This window comes from Gymnoscopelus braueri (genome assembly GCF_963280865.1).
Source record: "Gymnoscopelus braueri genome assembly, chromosome: 13".
Classification (NCBI taxonomy): Eukaryota; Metazoa; Chordata; class Actinopteri; order Myctophiformes; family Myctophidae; genus Gymnoscopelus; species Gymnoscopelus braueri.
This window is the reverse complement of record NC_137615.1, coordinates 15,531,423-15,549,410: the sequence shown is the minus strand read 5'-3', so window position 1 is coordinate 15,549,410 and position 17,988 is coordinate 15,531,423. Positions and strand designations below refer to the sequence as shown.

At 43.1% G+C, this 17,988-nt stretch overlaps 1 protein-coding gene across 2 annotated transcripts in view; it reads left to right on the top strand.

Annotated features, from left to right (window-relative positions):
- LOC308097886 (BAR/IMD domain-containing adapter protein 2-like) overlaps window positions 1–17,988 on the top strand; it is a 68,679-nt gene that overhangs the window by 47,318 nt on the left and 3,373 nt on the right. Inside the window, exons 7-14 of one of the 2 annotated variants that reach the window (XM_080445993.1) lie at window positions 4,220–4,372; window positions 8,442–8,690; window positions 9,241–9,466; window positions 10,753–10,954; window positions 11,572–11,640; window positions 12,716–12,869; window positions 13,274–13,311; window positions 17,851–17,893. In XM_080445993.1, the coding sequence (XP_080302119.1) occupies window positions 4,220–4,372; window positions 8,442–8,690; window positions 9,241–9,466; window positions 10,753–10,954; window positions 11,572–11,640; window positions 12,716–12,869; window positions 13,274–13,311; window positions 17,851–17,878 (1,119 nt within the window). In that variant the 3' untranslated portion in view covers window positions 17,879–17,893. The remainder of the gene's footprint in view (window positions 1–4,219; window positions 4,373–8,441; window positions 8,691–9,240; window positions 9,467–10,752; window positions 10,955–11,571; window positions 11,641–12,715; window positions 12,870–13,273; window positions 13,312–17,850; window positions 17,894–17,988) is intronic. The other variant, XM_080445992.1, reaches the window with a different exon arrangement.

The window sequence follows — 17,988 nt, the reverse complement described above, 5'->3', positions numbered from 1 at the left end:
GCGGGGCATGTGTTTAGGTTAGATTATGTCATATCTCGTATCAGATTGTGTCAAGTAGAGATAGTAGAGATGGAACTTTTTCATGTCAAGGACCCCCAAATTTATACAGTATGTATTTGGCCATCTCAAAATGTTTTGTTCCAGGGACCCCCAGAAGCAAAGATTTGAGTGACAAATGTTGGCTTTAAGAAATACATTCTATGATTTGCGAACATTTTCAAGATTTTTCAAAAATAGCTCATAGCGCGACACTGAGCGGTGAGCTTGTATATCTGCTATTTTTGAATAGCCAAAGTATACAATAATGGTTAAAGTGGTTAAAATGATTGTGACCCCGTCCCCAGACCCCACTTTGAGAACCAATGCCATAAACCACCGTATGCAAAAGCACCGGTGATGAAGGGTGGAACAGCAAAGCCAACCTGTACCAGGAAATGCTTTGGATCCCAGTTCAAATATGATTATTTTGGGGGGTCGCGGCCTGAAAGGTTTGGGAACCCATGATATAGAGGGCATGGCTCCCCTAAAGTGAGTGCATTTACCTGCACACTATTACCTCCATTACTGAGAATAATCGGGTTGTGGCAATGATTTGATTGGAGCGTTGACATGTGTAGTATTGGTGAAGTGGTGGAACGTTCTCAGGGTTGAGTGAAATCGTTATGTTTTACACAATGTGTAGCGATATGCACACATTAACCACATTTACTCCAGCATCACTGTTCTAGGCATGCCATATTTGGCGGAAATAGCTGATTTACAAGCTCACTAGCTGTGAGCTTGTACATCAGCTAATTTGGGCTACTGTCCAAATGTAAAGCATTGTGCAAAAAAAAAACAGCAAATCTTGTCTATTTCTAGGCTATTTCTAAGTTGCCCTAATAATTCATTAGCCCATGTTGCCTGTATGAGCTGTCTGAATTAAGAGGTGAAATTATTTCAAAGTCACCAATTATGGCTCCTTTATAATTGGAGTCTCTAGCCTGTAGGTTTTTGAAGAAGTGACTTGATGATGTCATTAAGCACAGCTGTTCAAAAGCAGCAAACGTGCCATCTACCTATGTATAGATGTTGATTAATGTGTATCCGAGTTCTCTCTCGGCACCATTCCAGCTGATAATGTAACCCGAGGTAATTCTGATGTATTAGCACTTTTTCTTTTCTTCACAATTGTCATTGTCCTTGGTTACACTGGTTTTTCATTTGAATGGTGTGAGAATTGGGCCATAGGGAATCGACGAGAGGAGCGGACGGACTGGTTGAACAGCTCTAATTAGCTTGGCTTTAGAGCTCCTGGAGAGGAGGCTGGCAGACAATGAGTCATGGACCACAGAAAGTCAGGGTCCTTTAATAAAAGGTAGAACTGAGACGATCCCCTAATTGAATGCCGGGCGTCTCATTCTGTCCGTGATACGATCGGATTCCGATCCATTCACAAATGCTAATGCGGTCTTCTCTAGCCATAGCATATTTTTCTCTCTCTCCCTCTCTCTCTCTCTCTCGTTTTCTTCTCTTATATGCCTTATTTATGCTCCATCGTGCAACAGTGTCACGCGTCGAAAATAAGCTCACAACACGCCTCGGATGCGATTTATACTTAGTACGACTAAGTATAAATCGGACTATAGTCTTTTCTCTCTCTCTGCAGTATTGAGTGTGACTCATACCAAAAAAATATATATAAATCTATCTTTAACATTTCAGGAGAGAGGGAGAAAGAGGGGGAAAAAGGGAGTTCTCAACGTGACAGGCTTCAGTGTGACATACAGGATCGCTTTGCTCGTTCGAAACGTTCCTCCCTTCACAACCTTTCCGATACTGAACCAGGCCCCAGTCTAGAAATGAACACTGTGCTCGGGACAGAACTGCGCCAATAATTGAGGCGTTTTTGAAAGTGCTTAATTCGCACTTAAGTTGCACTGAAAAGAACAGAACGGGTCTTTAAGCTGCTCTCAGGGGAAAACTCCATTCCTAGTGCTTCCGTCGGCTCAGGATTTGTGTTTTAGCGGTGTGGGTAGATTTATTCCAAAAAGCACAGCGCACTAATGCACAGCGTTGCTAATGCACAGCAGGGCCATTTCTCAAAATGGTTTTGTTCAATAGACTTTTTTTTTTAAAGATCCTTCCAGCCAAATAATCTTGTGATTATCAATAGTGGAGAACTAGTGTGCTCTGGTGGCTGGAAAATGAAATGCATTTGGGTTTCCTGTCTTTGATGTTGTGTATAGTCGTTGGCAGGAATTTTAAAGTAGGCTACGTGGAGAGAATTCACAAACATGATCTCTTTCTGTCAGTCTGTATCTCAATGCATTGCCTATGTTTTCTCTCTTTCACTCCCACTCCCACTCTCTCTCTCGCGCTCTCTCTCTCTCTCTCTCCTGCCATGTGTGACTCCTCCGCTCAGGAACGTTGACTCAGTGTAGGTTAAAGTTCACCAAATGAACCCTATTGAACTTGTATTCAATAGGGTTCCAACAATACAGGTGGGAGGGATGTAGCCAGCATTCAAAGAAAAATCCGTTAACCAATTAAATCCTGTATACTACAGTTGATCGGGGTCCCCCAGGGGTCTGTATTTTAGTCCAGATAGCAGATCTACAAACTCACAACTAAGGCGTCGCAGCCTGTCGTGAGCTTGTAGATCGGCTATTTTTGTTATTCGTTGTGCAACAATTTATACAGGGCTTAAGTGGTGAAGCAAGGTGATTGGTGTCATTGATTGGAGAGAAACCAAGAGGTGTCTCTTTGAATATGCTACAGGCTGGCTTGACACATATAACACACACACACACACACACACACACACACACACACACACACACACACACACACACACACACACACACACACACACGCGCAGTGCCATAGTTATAGAAGTCAATAGCAAGGGTGAAGCAGCTACAGGGAACCTCTGTTGTTAGAAGAGGAAATGGCATTTGTGTGTGTGTGTGTGTGTGTGTGTGTGTGTGTGCGTGCGTGTGTGATGTGTAGTTAATGAGCTCGGTAAACGTTGACATTTCCTTGCGAGAGTTCACGCTGTGAGAAAATGCCAGGACAGGACTGAGTTCCACGGCAGCAAGAAAATCACTGGCACCTGCGTGGGAGTAGTAACCTGTTTTTATTTATTCACCCTCTCGCCAACAACTACACAGTCTCAATCTAACTCTGATGGTGAACAAATATGGTGAAGAAAATGTTATGAACAAATACATAAAATGTATAAATTGCTCCTGTCAATATCTCAGCTCAGTCGGCTTTGAATCTTTTATTCGTCAGTGGCTTTTTAACTACTTTCAACCTTGCATCCCTATTTTATAGGCGGACACTTAAAAAGATTTCCAAAAGGTTCCACAAAATGTTAAATGGTTTGTTGATCTGTATCTTGTTGAACAAAACACATTTATCTAAAATCCAATGCTAACATGCTAACATTCCCCCGGAAATCTGTAGTATGTCACCTCGTAGCACTCTATAGCACTATAGCAGTGATTCTCAACCGATTTAATTTCAAGGACCCCCCGTGTGATATTTCATCTCTGGGACCCCAATCTGAGCTGAAAAACCCTCCAGTGTTAATTTAACTCTGAGAGTGTTCAAATGGAACCAAATGGACCCATTTGCTTCCAATTGTTCATTCTCAAGAGTTACAAACGCGTAAGGGTCTTTTGGTTCTATCAGTCAGCGGCCAAACCTTTGTCGATTCTGATTAACCCATTAAAACCGGGAAAGCACCGTGTCATTCTAGATTTTAGCTATATATATATATATATATATAGCAACATAAGTTTTTCTGAAAACTCTTAGGATTTAGAACATCGCGCTGTGAGCTTGAAATATCTGCTATTTTTGAAATTTTTTTTTGAAAGTGTCTGAACATTTTTTAATAATTTTGATTTATTTTTACTCATATCTTCTATTCTGGGCTTCCTGGCACAAAACATTTTCAGATGGGGGGGTCCGCGGCCAAATACATTTGGGGGTCCTTGGCACAAAAAAGTTGGAAAACTACTGATATAGAAGGCATTTGTAGAATCGACCTCAGGTCTCAGTGGGTTAATGAAAGATTATTAAAAAAAATATGTCGTGAAAATAACAGATGTACAAGTCAAGATGTACAAGGTCACAATGCTACACATTGTTGTGACCTTGTAGATCTGCTATGATAACAGTATTATCCAGTAAATTAAGGGTAACAGTATGATCTCCTGTTGACTTGCAGTTTGTGGAGACCATCAGCAGTAAGCAGAGTGAACTGGACACCTTCATTGCTGAGGGTTACAAGACGGCCTTGTCAGAGGAACGCCGGCGATACTGTTTCCTGGTGGACCGTCAGTGCGCCGTGGCCAAGAACAGCAGTGCCTACCATGGCAAGGTAAGATTCAAGATTTTGTGAGCTTTAGATAATGCTATTTTCGGGAAAAGTCCCAGATTGCAGCTTTAATTTAACTTTAGGATTCATGAAAAGGGCCTCTTTAACTTTTTTTATTCCTTTTTATATCTCAGCAAATGACTTTCTCCAAGGCTATGAATGGACCATAAACTGTGATTGGAACCATTGATATTTTTGTCAAAGTGAGGACATTAACTTTCTGCCCCCCCGCTGGCGTGCGTTCACACCTCATGCATTGGCAATGCAAAACAAAGGGGTGGCAATGAACCATGGAAATGAAACACAGCAGCATTTCTCTTTAAATGAAATCGAATGTGATGCAAATAGTTTTTCATGTTCAGTAAAGAGCTTGTAAGCGTTGGAAATGACAAGTGTACTCTTCAGAGGGTGTGTGTGTGTCTGTGCGTGTTCGCGCACGTCTCTGTCTGTCTCCTGGGTTCTCTGGTGGGTGTGCACTGCCTGACTTTAAGAGGTGGCTGGAATAAGATTGTGTGCGTGTGTGTGTGTGTGTGTGTGTGTGTGTGTGTGTGCACATTATTGTGGTGCTGTTTCAACATGGAGTCTGGAGCCATTAATCAGGATGGGGGTGTGTGTGGGATGGATTCAACCTTGGGCAAGCTGAAGAGCCCTCTCTGGGAAATTGTGCGTGTTCCTGTATGAAAGACTGGGAGATTGAAAAGGAGAGAGAGAGAGCGCGAGGGAGAGGAAGCAAAGGCAGAGAGCGTGGGAGGCAGGGGGAGATATTGTCCTTCACTCTGTGCGTGTGTGTGTGTCTCTTTCTATTAGCACACATCCACATGTGTTGATGTGTCTGTCCACAAAGCTCCATTTGTACAGAGGTAGAAGAGAGTCATGTCCCAGGGCTGAGGGTTGTTTGAGTGGGCGGCTGGTTAGTCCTCCAGTCCGTCCCTCCACCTTGCCCACTCACCATTGTTAGAATGCTGTAGCTCTGCAGGGTGCAAGGGGGTTCAAGGACTCACATTCAAGGAAAACCTCGAGCCCTGAGTGAGAACACAGAGGAGATGGAGAATCTCAACACGTTGTGATCTTGTACAGTAGATCTGCTATTTAGTATTTTCAAATAGCCAATGTGACATGTAGGGTTAACGTGGTTAAACTGATTTTGATGCTACACGTATATCAACTCATTTTGCTAGGAACCCCCAACGCCCCCTTCAAGGACCCCCCTGTGGGTCCCCAGACCCCAGTTTGAGAAGCACTGCTCTAAGTAAACAGCTAAGCACTTTCAGATGGGAGGGAATGCAGTTGATAGCTTTTGTCAGCGGTCTCATGAATGTTGTACTCATAATAACAGTATGTGAGATATCAAAACACTGCAGATTTATTAGTTTGACAATGTGTATATATTAGGTTTGACAATGTGTATTTCTGAGTGACATTTCCTCTTATGATGGGCTAATTTACCATCTGCTGCTGTTTATATAAAACGTCTTCAGTGAGAACTCCCCCCGTGTGTGTGTGTGTGTGTGAAACGTCTTCAGTGAGAACTCCCCTGTGTGTGTGTGTGTGTGTGTGTGTGTGTGTGTGTGTGTGTGTGCCATGTTCATGCGCAATAATGAAAATGATGCCTTTTCAGATGTCACCGCTAATACACCAGATGTTGTTGTTGTTGATGAGGACAGTAGAGAAGTGACCATTTTGGAAGTGGCATGTACATTTGATCACAGCCTGGAAGAGGCATTCCTTACCAAGGTGCTTAAGTACCAACGTCTTAAGGATGCTATCATGCAGCTTGGTTACAAATGTAAACTGCTTGTGTTCACATTTGGAAGCCTCGGTAATGTCCATGAATCAGTTGTGAGAGGCCTGCAGATTGCAGGAATGCCCAAGCCAAAAGCTAAGGCATTGGCAAAATTCTGTTCAATGTCTGCGATAATTGGCAGTCGCCATATATGGAGGAGGTTATGCTTCCTGTACCCGTGATCTGTATTCTGAAATACTTGTCGTTGAGTTTTTTCCAAGTTTGTGCATCTACTATTGTTTGTGTTCAAGAATGTATTGTTACAAGACCAGGAGACCTGGTTCTGCCAGACCCAAAATGAAGTCCTAGTATGTAACACACCTACAAACCACTTTATAACTGAAGTTCATGATGTCATGAATAGTTCGTGACAAAAGAAAACGTCACAAACTTTTTTTTGGCTGGGGCCGGAGGACAAATGACCCCTGCCCATGTATGACGAAAGGGGACGTCACGAACTTTTTTTTGGCTGGGGCCGGGGGACAAATGACCCCTGCCCATGTATGGACGAAACAGATACAAAGCCTCATGTAAGCCCGACCCCTTGGGTCTGGCAACAAAAATGTGAACGCAAATAAAGGTGTGTGTGTGTGTGTGTGTGTGTGTGTGTGTGTGAGAGAGAGAGATTCGGCTAACTTGATGGAAGCTCTGGAACAGGATGTAATGCATTTTTGATTAGATTTTTGTTAGGAATTTAAAGGCACAATAACTCAAAGGAGTATCATGTCACAGAGTCCCAGAGGACAGCACTTAAAAGCCTAGAGGACAGCACTTAAAAGCCTGACTGAATAACACTTATTTCCAGAGTGGTCCTTCGATGCAAAGTTGCAAACCTTTATTGAAATAAATTAATTATTAAAGGAAATGGCCAACTATGATGAGCCCTTCACAGAAACCTCTCTGACATGACATCCTCTCTCCAGTCCAAAGAACTAGAGAGGAAATCAGCTGACGATGCAATGCGTTGGGTGGGCTAATAATCTGCCATTTTAGCTATTCTTGAAAACTTGTGACAAACATTTAAAGAAAAATAAATATAAATCAATAAATGTAAAAGTTTCAGCTATCATGACATAAATAGGGACAACAGGTTGAAAGCGGAATTTGCCTCTGTATTGGGCAATGAGTGCACATTATGCACTGATGTAGTACATTAAAAGCTAATTCATAACATCTTCTATAGTTCTATAGCAATAATAATGTGTGGTTGTCCTAAAAATCCCAAGGTACGCCAGTGTGCCCCTCGGCATACCGCTTGAGAACCACTGGTCTATTCACAGCTTTGGCCATAATATTATCATGCATAAACGGCCCATTTTTCTGTTAATACTGTAGTTTTATTTTTTGATTTCAAGTTTACATTTTCTCCATAGTCATTCAAACGTTACCAAACTTACCTGATATATATCATAATAATAATTGTGGAGCTGATGAATTTAATTTCTAATCAATCTTTTTCAATCTATTTTCATTAAAATGCAAGGATAACATAACTTTGATGAAAAATATAATGTCTTTGAGTTTGAATTGTATGTTAGCTTACCCATCATGTTTCATGTCTCTGCAAGTTGATTTTCATGCAGTACTGAAATGGCTTCCTCGAAAATCAAACAAACCACTTTCTGCTTTGTTAAAATAGCCAGCAGTAATGTCAAGTGTACCGTGTGAGTCATAGTGAAATGGCTCAACATGCCAGACCACCGTTATGGTGTTTCAACACACCTTAACCGGTGCAAATTATCACCGGAAATAAAAAAACGAATCTGTTCATCATACACCCTCAAAATGCAATAATATAACTGTATTTAACCCTACTGATCTAAAAGAATGAATTTACACAAATTCCCACCTCTGGATTACAGGTAGTTTAGACCAACACATATTACCAATACTTACAGTACTATCAACTTGTGAGCAATGCTTGGAAAGCTCTGTCTAATAATGTTTCTAGTCACTGTACTGAGGCTCGCTTTCAAACAAGCGTTGCTCAGCGGGAGGGTCTATTATGCCCAAGCCAAGAGGTAAGGCATTGGCAAAACTCTGTTCAGTGTCTGTGATAATTGGCAGTCGCCACATATGGAGGAGACGATGCTTCCTGTATCCACGATCTGTGTCCTGAAACAGTTATTGTTGAGTTTCCCAAGTTTGTGCACCTACTATTGTTTGCGTTCAAGAATTTCTCGTTATATGTGAACGCAAATAAAGATGTTAAATGTGTGTGTGAGAGAGGGGGAAAGAAATCTATCCGGAAAGTGTTGTAAGTCTGTCTGTGTGTCTCCCTCCATCCAGGGTAAAGACCTGCTGACCCAGAAGATCCCAGTGTGGCAGCAGGCGTGCTCGGATCCCAACAAGCTGCCTGAGAGGGCTATGCTCTTAGCCCAGCAGATGGGCTCTGGTGGGGGCTCCCTCGGGGGCACCAGTCCCCTGCACAGCTCCAAATCCAACCTGGTCATCTCGGACCCTATACCAGGGGCCCAGCCTCTCCCTGTACCCCCAGAACTGGCCGTCTTCATGGGCGGCGGCATGGGACACCAGGCGGTGAGTGGCGAGGCCGAGAAAGAGGCTCTGATTCAGAGTTAAGAGTTGTTTGGCCGACAACATGATTGAGGAGGGAGATGAATTATCGTCTCTCGCTCAGAAACATCCAGGGACTGCTTCTTTGTGCGCGTCCGTAGCAAGCTTCCTGTGAAGACGCTAATGAACTAAATCACACTGTCAGCTAGTACACCTTTAGCACCTCTGTGGGGAAGCAAAATAAACAAAATGTCTCTCTGGCATCACTTTAACGCTGGCACTTTTATTAATGAGCCCTGCAACTCAAGCTGGGCAACAGTCAGCGGAAGAAAGTTAAAGAGATGAATGCTCACTGAATATCAATTCCCGAGCCCTGCTGAGCTCCCAAGTCAAAACGTATATTATTTTAATCGATTAAACATAAGCATTAACTGCTGACTACTAATAACATATCCGTTACTGTACATCAGTTGTGCTATTAACAAGATACTTGTTAATGGTGAAGTCTTGTATGAGATGAACTGTATATCTACACATTGGCATAGATTGACACGCATTGTCCTGTGTCATACAGAGGCTGATGGGCCCGGGGCCAGAAGGCATGTCTATGGTCAACGGGACGACAGGAGTCCACGGCGAGGAGTACTGGACAGAGGCAGGGCCTGTGTCCCAGGGCAGGCCCACAACTCCCCAGGCCCAGCCTCAGGCCCAGCCTCCGCCTCAGAGACAGGTCAGCGAGGTCTACTCCAACACCCTGCCTGTCCGCAGGCCTGCCCCTGCCAAGACCAAGAATCCAGTGGGTAAGACATCCCGAGCACCGTCATACAGCAGCTGGTGAAGGATAGGAGCTTGAACGAGGGCTTAAAAAAACAAAAACATGATGTGGATCTCGGGATCCACACGGGAACAGCGTGGCCGTGGCTCCAAGGTGGATCTCAGACTTCATGTGGCCCGGCTGAGGAAATCCGTGACATCTATAACAGTCAGTCGTCTATGACATATCTATGATGTACAACTCCAAATTTGGGCAAGGTTTCAGCCTGATCCGAGCCCCTCTGACTTCCATTATGAAATTAAAGTTAAATATTTCAAAAGGTTTAAAAGTATGTTGGGGGGAAAACAAATGTGGAGCTTCTAAGTTAGCCTACTGGCAGTATGCACAAGAAATGTGGTTCTGGTCGGTCCAGCAGTTTGTGGGATAACTTCGGACACACAGACTGACTCTCTATAGAGGGCTAGCCTCCTACAGAGCCAAGCCGTAAAAAGGAACAAACTGAGAAGCTGAATGGTTTGATGGAGCGCTTGTATTCTGTTTTTGGTCTCCCATCATGTTTTGAGAAATACATTCCAGGCTAAATTTCAGTCCTGTCTCTCTGGCTGCACGCTGCACTTAATCAGTGGTGGAAAAAGTACTCACATTTTTTACTTAAGTAAAAGTATCGATACTGCAGTGTAGAAATACTCTGTTACAAGTAAAAAGTTCGGTATTCAAAATGTACTTGAGTAAAATTACAAAAGTATTGGCATCAAAATATACTTAAAGTACCGAAAGCAGAAGGTCCCATTTCACAAGTTCAAAATGTAAAAAAAAATCTTTTGAAAATGGCAGATCTACAAGCTCACAATGCATTGTGAGCTTGTAGATCGACTATTTTCAAATGGCCGAAATATACATAGGTCTGAAGTGGTTAATGTCCTGTATGTTTTGTGATAATAATCTAAATCTGCAAAGTAACTAGTAACTAAAGCTGTAGTGTGTGTAAAAGTACAATATTTGAGATATAGTGGAGTAGAAGTAAAATTACTGAAAATGGGAAATACGAATAAAGTAAAAATTCTTCAAAAGTGTACATAAGTACAGTACTTGAGTAAATGTACTTAGTTACTTTACACCACTGCACTTAATACAGATACATTCAAATCGTTACGACGGGTTGTTGCAATCTGATTCACCACAGCATTCTAATGTGCTGTCGTTGTCTAATATGCACACGGGATCGAGTAACAGTGTGGATCTCGGACTTCATGTGGCCAAGTCTATGATGTCGGGTCAGCTATGTCCACTCATCACTGTCTCTTCCTTCAGGAGAGACCAGGACCCTGCCCAGGTCCAGTTCCATGGCAGCAGGACTGGAGAAGAACGGCCGGGCGCGCGTGCAGGCCATATTCTCCCACGCCGCAGGGGACAACGGCACCCTTCTCAGCTTCAACGAAGGTGATATCATCACACTGCTGGTGCCTGAGGCACGTGACGGCTGGCACTACGGCGAGAACGAGAAGAACAAGATGTGAGTGGCCATCGATTGCTGTTTGCCGGGCAAAAAAACAAACAAACGATAAATAAAGGAACCGTTTTGCTTTGTGTTTGTATCTGCTGTGGAACGTATCTCAATGTGGGTTGGGAAGTCCCACTGTCCCACCTCAATATGGTATGTAGGCTATGTTTAGACTGGCAGCCCAAATCAAATTTTGGCCTATCCGGAATCAGATTGCGTTTTTTTTATCAAGATTGAACAGCAAAAAGCACATAGAACTTGATTTTTCTTAGGTGTTTTGAAATGCTAATTCAAATCAGATTTTTTAAACAAGTCTCAGCCTGGACACTCGGACACCAAAGCCTGATTAATACTTTGTTGTATGTCGGTGTCGCTCGCAGTGACACCATCGTACTACAGAGCATTGCTCGCGCTTGTGAGCCTGTGAGACGTTTGTTACCACAGAAAACAATCCAGATAGGTCGACAGTGTCTGTCACAAATCTGATCCAATCACTTGCAAATGACACTGGACAGGCAGTCCTAAAGATCAGATTTGAGAAACAAATTGGATTTGCCTGCAGTCTAATCAAAGCCTAAGTTGAAGTGCATACCGTGTCATGAGCACAGCGTTCACTTCCTGCGTTTCAGGCGTGGCTGGTTCCCGTTCTCCTACACGCGCGTGCTGCCCGAGAGCGACAACGAGAAGCTCCGAGTGAAGTAAGTTTCTGTCCTGAGGACATGGTTCGGTGCAGTCTTCACAGCCAGTTAATGATCCAGTAATGAACTTGTTTTCATGCTGGGTCATCAGTTAATCATACTCTCAATGTTCCTGTCACAAGGACATTTTGCTTTGGCCTCTGAATTTTTCAATAGGTGCTGTGCATAACTGTAGTCGCAGGTTTTCAGAAGGTAGCATACCCTTTTCCTGTTCCAGTTTGTTTTGATTGGCTGAGCAGTCAATTTGAACCGGAAACACAAATTGCACCACCAAAACTACGGGGGAAATGGCTATGCCACTATTGCCACCCTCTGGAAACCATGGACTACAGTTATGTACAGTACATAGCCTATCAGGTTGCACTGCTGGCCACACCTGGCCATGGCCCAATCGTGACATGATAGTAGTAGTTTAACCATTGTTGTCACCTGAGAAAAAATGGGTCCTGTTACATCATGACTAGGATGTGGCCAGGTGAAGTCAGCTGTGCAACCTAGTTGAAAGTTTCAACCTGCAGAGGCCAGTGCAACACTAGTTCTATGCATTACAGTATGTGACTTAGTGTGTGCGTTAGTATGTATTTCCTCTTTTAACGCTTAAAGGGATAGTTCACCCACAATTTTTTTTTCTTTCTATACGATTAGTCACTCCATGGAGCCTTGAATTCATGGATATTTTTTTGTTTTTGTCTCATTCCTAAGCCAATAATTTGATGACCGGCAGCGGTTCCGGTAGGAGTCAAATTATTTGCTTAGGAATGCGACAAAAACATATCCATGAATTCAAGTCTGCATGGGGTGACTAATCGATTAGACAAAAAGTATTTTTTGGGGTGAACTATCCCTTTAAGCCCCATTTTATTGTATGAATTCGATTTGCGTTACATATATTATATTATATTCCAAAACAGCCGATCTAGAAGCTCACGTAGATCTGCCGTTTTCGAAGAAGAAAAAGGGGAAAAATCTATAAAATTGAATGACATAGTCATTCAAAAATAGGGACTCTAGTAGGGTTAATGTGGTTCAATTGTATTGGATGTACTGTAATGTGTATGTGTCTTCACCTCTCCAGTCTGCACCATGGGAAAAGCAGCAGCACAGGGAACTTGTTGGAGAGTGACATGTCCCTGCCCATGCCTGACTATGGCTTGACGGCCCGTCTGCTGGCACAGAGCCTGGCACAGACCCGCCCACGCCCCTACAGCATGGCAGGCTTTGCTCCACAGGTGGGTAGTCGGTGAATAGCTCATGTTTCACTTGAAGCCTCCTTTTGATCGGCTTAATTTGATTGGTTTAATTGAAAAACACCCACCTTGTTCACTCACTGTGCATAATCATTTCAACAGAAGTAAGGGGTCAAGTGTTCTTAATCTTGTACCCGAAGGTAGATTTGTTTTGCAGAAAGGAAATAATAAGGCAATTAAGAACAAGACATCACAATAATATAGAGTTCAGACATTAAAAACAAGACAAATAGATTAAAATACCCCCCCCTCAGCCTGATAGGGGGGCTGGTGGGCTGGTTCTTTTAGGTCCTGCTGCCACCTGCTGGTCAAATCGTAGGATGGCAGACAGTCTCCTGTTTGTAACTCTAACAAGAGATTAAAACTCCATCTCTTGATTGTTTCAGCCTGCCCTCGAGGATTACGACAGTCGCTTCGCCACAAGGTAAGACCTTATTCTATCCCACCGTCTGAGTAGAGACCAGTAAGATCGGTGTCGCTGTCTGTAATGGGTCAAGTGATGTAGATGGAGATGGAGCTATCTCGTTTAGCAGGCAACATGGGATCATACGTGTCATTGTACCTGATCGATTAAAATGCTTTAATATGCTGGAGGGACTGCTACATAGCTGCCCGAACATTGTGTCCACTCTGCACTGAGGCAAGAGACATTCAAGTTTCAAATCAATTAATACATTTTTAATTGTTACTTTATTAAATGTCAATCGTATCAAAATTCTACAATATTATGTTGAATCGTTTGTATTTTCTCTGTCCTTTCCTCTTTGCTCTTGCTTGCTTTGCTTTTTTGTTTGTTTGTTTTTTTAAGTACTGTAGGCCTTTTAAATAAGAAGCCCAGTGTCAGTATATTAAATTATAGTTTAGTTCCAGAGTATTGCTGGCCAGTGTGTCTGAGCGATAATGTAGGGTTGCTTGAAGTCAGGGGTTATTCTGCTTCTTATCTCTGTTTAATGAGGGAATTACTTTTCTTGTATATCTATGTTTGAGTGTGTTTGTGCAAGGGTGTGAGTGTCTGAAATTACATATAAGTGTGTGTGTATGTGCACACGTGTTGGTTGGTTGGTTGGATTTCGTGTTGTGACAGCAGACATCATGCTGACATCATTCTGATCATCACTGTTTGTGAGCCTGGGGCTTTTCGTCTCCAGTCGTGTCACATAATTATGTCTCCGAATGTTGTTGTTGTTGTTGTTTTTTTTCTGGGTTGGCACAGTCCCTACGGGGGTGTATTCACCCCTCCCAGGCTTTCCTTTACTGATGGAACACTACAGACCCAACTCCTGCCATGGAGATTACTTCGGTGACTTCATCGATACCAAACCGTTTTGTTTTGTTTTTTGGCCGTGGCATTTATTTTTGCCCATCGATGAGGTAACATGAAGTAAAAATTCTCCAGATGGCGGCAGGCGCTTTTGTTTGGCGTTAGCAGCTATGGGTGGGAGGAAGTAGATTCCTTTGCTCCTCCTACAATGCCTACCTCCAAACTAAGCCTTGCCACCCCCCACCCTCCCCACCCCACACACACACACTCAAACACAAACACACTCAAACACACCACCCCCTCCCCCCTACTCCTGTGCCTGTCTTGTCTCTCTCCATTTCTCTCTGAGTGTGTCCGACCTGGCAAGCTTCCTTCTCTCTTTGTTCCACAGTGACAGTCCTGATGGCAAATTGATTTCGACTGTGTGAGAACAGACATACAGACAGACACAGACAGCATTCCGGATAGCACAGGGGCCTCCCCGTCCCCCCCGTCCCCCTGTCTCCCCCGTCCCCCTCTTTCCCTCCTGTTAGCCTCCCCCTCTGATCCCTTTTTTCCTCTCCGACCTCTTCCTTGCCTCCGCAAAACACAACCGCCTCCTCCAGTGGAAGCGGTCCAGTTTCATCCCTTCCTTTCTGTCCTCTCTTCTCCCCCGGGTCACTCCTTACCTCTCCTTTCCTTCCTCCCTCCCTCCCTCCCTCCCTCCCTTCCTTCCTTCCTTCCACCGTCCCTCTGGGGTGCTGCCGCCGGTGATGATGTCGGTGTGGACAGTAGCGGTTGGTGGGTGGAGGATGGCGCTGAGAGGGAGAGTCAAAACGGGGCCTACCTGCTCGGCGCGCAGCGATACGGACTCTGAGCCCTCTGACCCCTGTCCAATCCCCCCCCCACGGACTAATCTCTCAAGAGACTGCCTTCGCTACTGCTTGTGCTTCATGCATGTACATGGTGGTGTCATTTTGTCAGACTAAAGGACATTTTCATGTACTGTACAAGTGCCAAAATACTTAAAATGTCGTCGTAATGAAGCCCCTGGGTTGAATGGCCTTTGTAAGCACATGTGGACGGAACATTTAACCCCCATTCCCCTTCCCCGCTCCCACGCTCAAAAGCTTTGTTGACAGTACGGCTGTGCGCAGCAGGTTATTACTGTATGTTCTGAGAGAGTGCTTCCTTGTGTCAATGCTTAACCTGATTTTCTGTCTAGAGGGTGTGCGTGTGTGCGCGTGTGTGTGTTTGTGTGCGTGCGTGTGTATGTGTCATATTTGCCTTACTTCGCTACTTTTTTCTATAACAACTTGTAGTTATGTGCACCTGAAGTGAAATTGACATCACATTGATTTTGAAGGAATATATTAAATGTTTTGGGGGTTATTCAGTCCACTAAATCGCATTGCATTTGATATAATCATCTTGGAATAAAATCTAAATACTGTACACTGCACATACTCTTGTTATTCATAAAATAAAGTGTTCTTTTACCTTACTGAAAAAAAAGTAAAAGATTTTCACCGTTCCTAGATCTATCCCGAGAGTGGTTAACCACTTGAACCCTAGCGTCCTTATACTGGGGTGAACATTCGGCCAAAAATAACAGACCTACTGTACAAGCAACGCTTTGTGAGCTTGTAGATCGGCTATTTTGCGCGAAGATATTTAGCGTAAAGTGTAAACAGCAGGGTGGCTAGCGGTCAACCAAGTATAGGGTTTAAGTGGTTAACGTAAATGATGCCACACTGCAAAAAAACGTTGTTTTGTTTGGTGTGTTTTTATTCAAAATTTTGGCCCTTTTTTCAAAGTCAGGGCGATCAATCTTGTTGACCTTCACTGAGTATTCTCCATAACAGCTGTGAATTAGTTCAGTTTCCAAGGAAACTGCAAGCCTTGGAGCTCTCAATGTTTATTATGATTGTATAACGTTACACTGAGTGGCTATGTGGTTTTTGGTCTTTTTTTGGGGTGGGGGAAAAAAATTACTTGTTATTGTCCTTGTTGAAACTAAACATTTACAGAAACATTGAGAAAATTAGTTGCAAAGTGTTTTATCTTATGCATGCTATGGAGGGACATCAGAAATGTGATACAAAAAATTGACCCTGAATGTATATGGTGACTTTTTACAAAGGTATTACAAATAAAAACATATATCTATATATTAATAAACAGTTTGGTCTGATGAGAAATCTGTTCTGTCGGTAATATGACTTTTCTTTCCCAGTCATTTAATTTTGATATTTTTTCCCCCCCCTTATTTCATTTTTCATTTTTTTTCTTCTAAATTATTTTTGGTAACTCATCGTGAGCCGCACAACTGCATTGTGAGCATGCGTCATTAATCGGCATCAGACCTGTCGCACCCACCTGAGCCCTCGTACCCTGCTCACCCATAGTTTGGCTCTTTTGATGACTGTAAAGTTTGTAAACATTGTTGTGTGAGTGTGCGTGTGTGTGTGTGTGTGTGTGTGGTTGTTTTGTGTACCGTATTGTGTTATTGTGAGAGCACTGTGTACATGATTGCTGTCCTTTGCCTGCCTGCTTATTTACTTCCCTTTTGGTCGTTCATACGTATGATCCTGGGTTGTGTTTAGAGCCTGAGTTATGTGATGGTGTCGCCTGCCGAAAATAGTCGTGAGCTTGTAGATCTATTTTCGGTGTACGTATTTGTGTACAGAGAAATGATGCCTGTGCGGACGGAGTAATTAATCCTCTTGTGAATCAAATGCATTTAGCCTGCCTCTCTATTCAATATATTGGTTTCTGTAAATGTCCAGTGTCGAAATGTGCTGCACGGATGGAAAGGACCACGTCATCGCTGTCGGGTAGAAACTTTGTATGTCCCAAGTTGATACTTTGACACCTGTGTTCTGATGGAGCCAATGTAGTTATTATTTATTCACAAGCTCTTCTTAATACTTTTCATTGGGTCAATGTAAAAAAGAAGTTCACTTAAATTCTTTAAAAAATATGTATATACATCTACACTCAATGCGTTGCATCGAAACGTGTTGTGAGCCTGTAGATCGCCTATTTTTGCTACTTTTTTACGTGACACTATAGTAAGCATTATAATTTACGAAAAAACATAAAAATATGGAGACACAAGGTTTCTGCCCAACAGCAACGATATACAGTATGGCATGATGAGCATGAGTGTACCGCTGTTTTCCATCTCACATTTCAGTTACAGTCAATACTATTAAAGGAACACTTCGCCCATTTTCAACCTAATCTTCATATAATTGGTCCTCGCTAATGCTCATTATAAGATGGTAACGTCTCTGTCTACTTCCTCTGCATCTCAGAGTCGGGCTGTGGACAAAATAAAAACAAACGTATTGATGCAAGCACAATGGGTTCTATTTCAGTGTGCTAACTTTCCAGTAAGAGAGAGGCTGTAGTTTCCAATAGCTTGGAATCTCCATCGATGATGTCGTTGGAATAAGGTTTCTGATATGTCCAGCACAGCCCACCTCTGAGACACAGAGTGAGTAGACGGAAAGAGTGCCATCTTATAATTAGCATTAATCGAGGACCAATTATATGAAGATGAGGTTGAAAATGGGCGAAGTGCTCCTTTAACCTACAGTATTTTCATCTTACGCTAGCCTAACCAGCAGTGCCAAATGCCTTTAAGAACTGTGACCCATGCATGATCTTAACTGAGAGATGAGCCATTCAAACCCAAGGGTTCTCTTTACCTTCCAGTTTGGGTCCAGAATTGTCCCGGTTCTGAGGGAACAGGACCTCCGTAAGTCACCATCCTCCATCGCCATTCAGCCAACCAATCACCCTCTTATTATCTCCCTCTCTCTCTCTCTCTCCTTCTGGTTCTTTGTGCCGTCA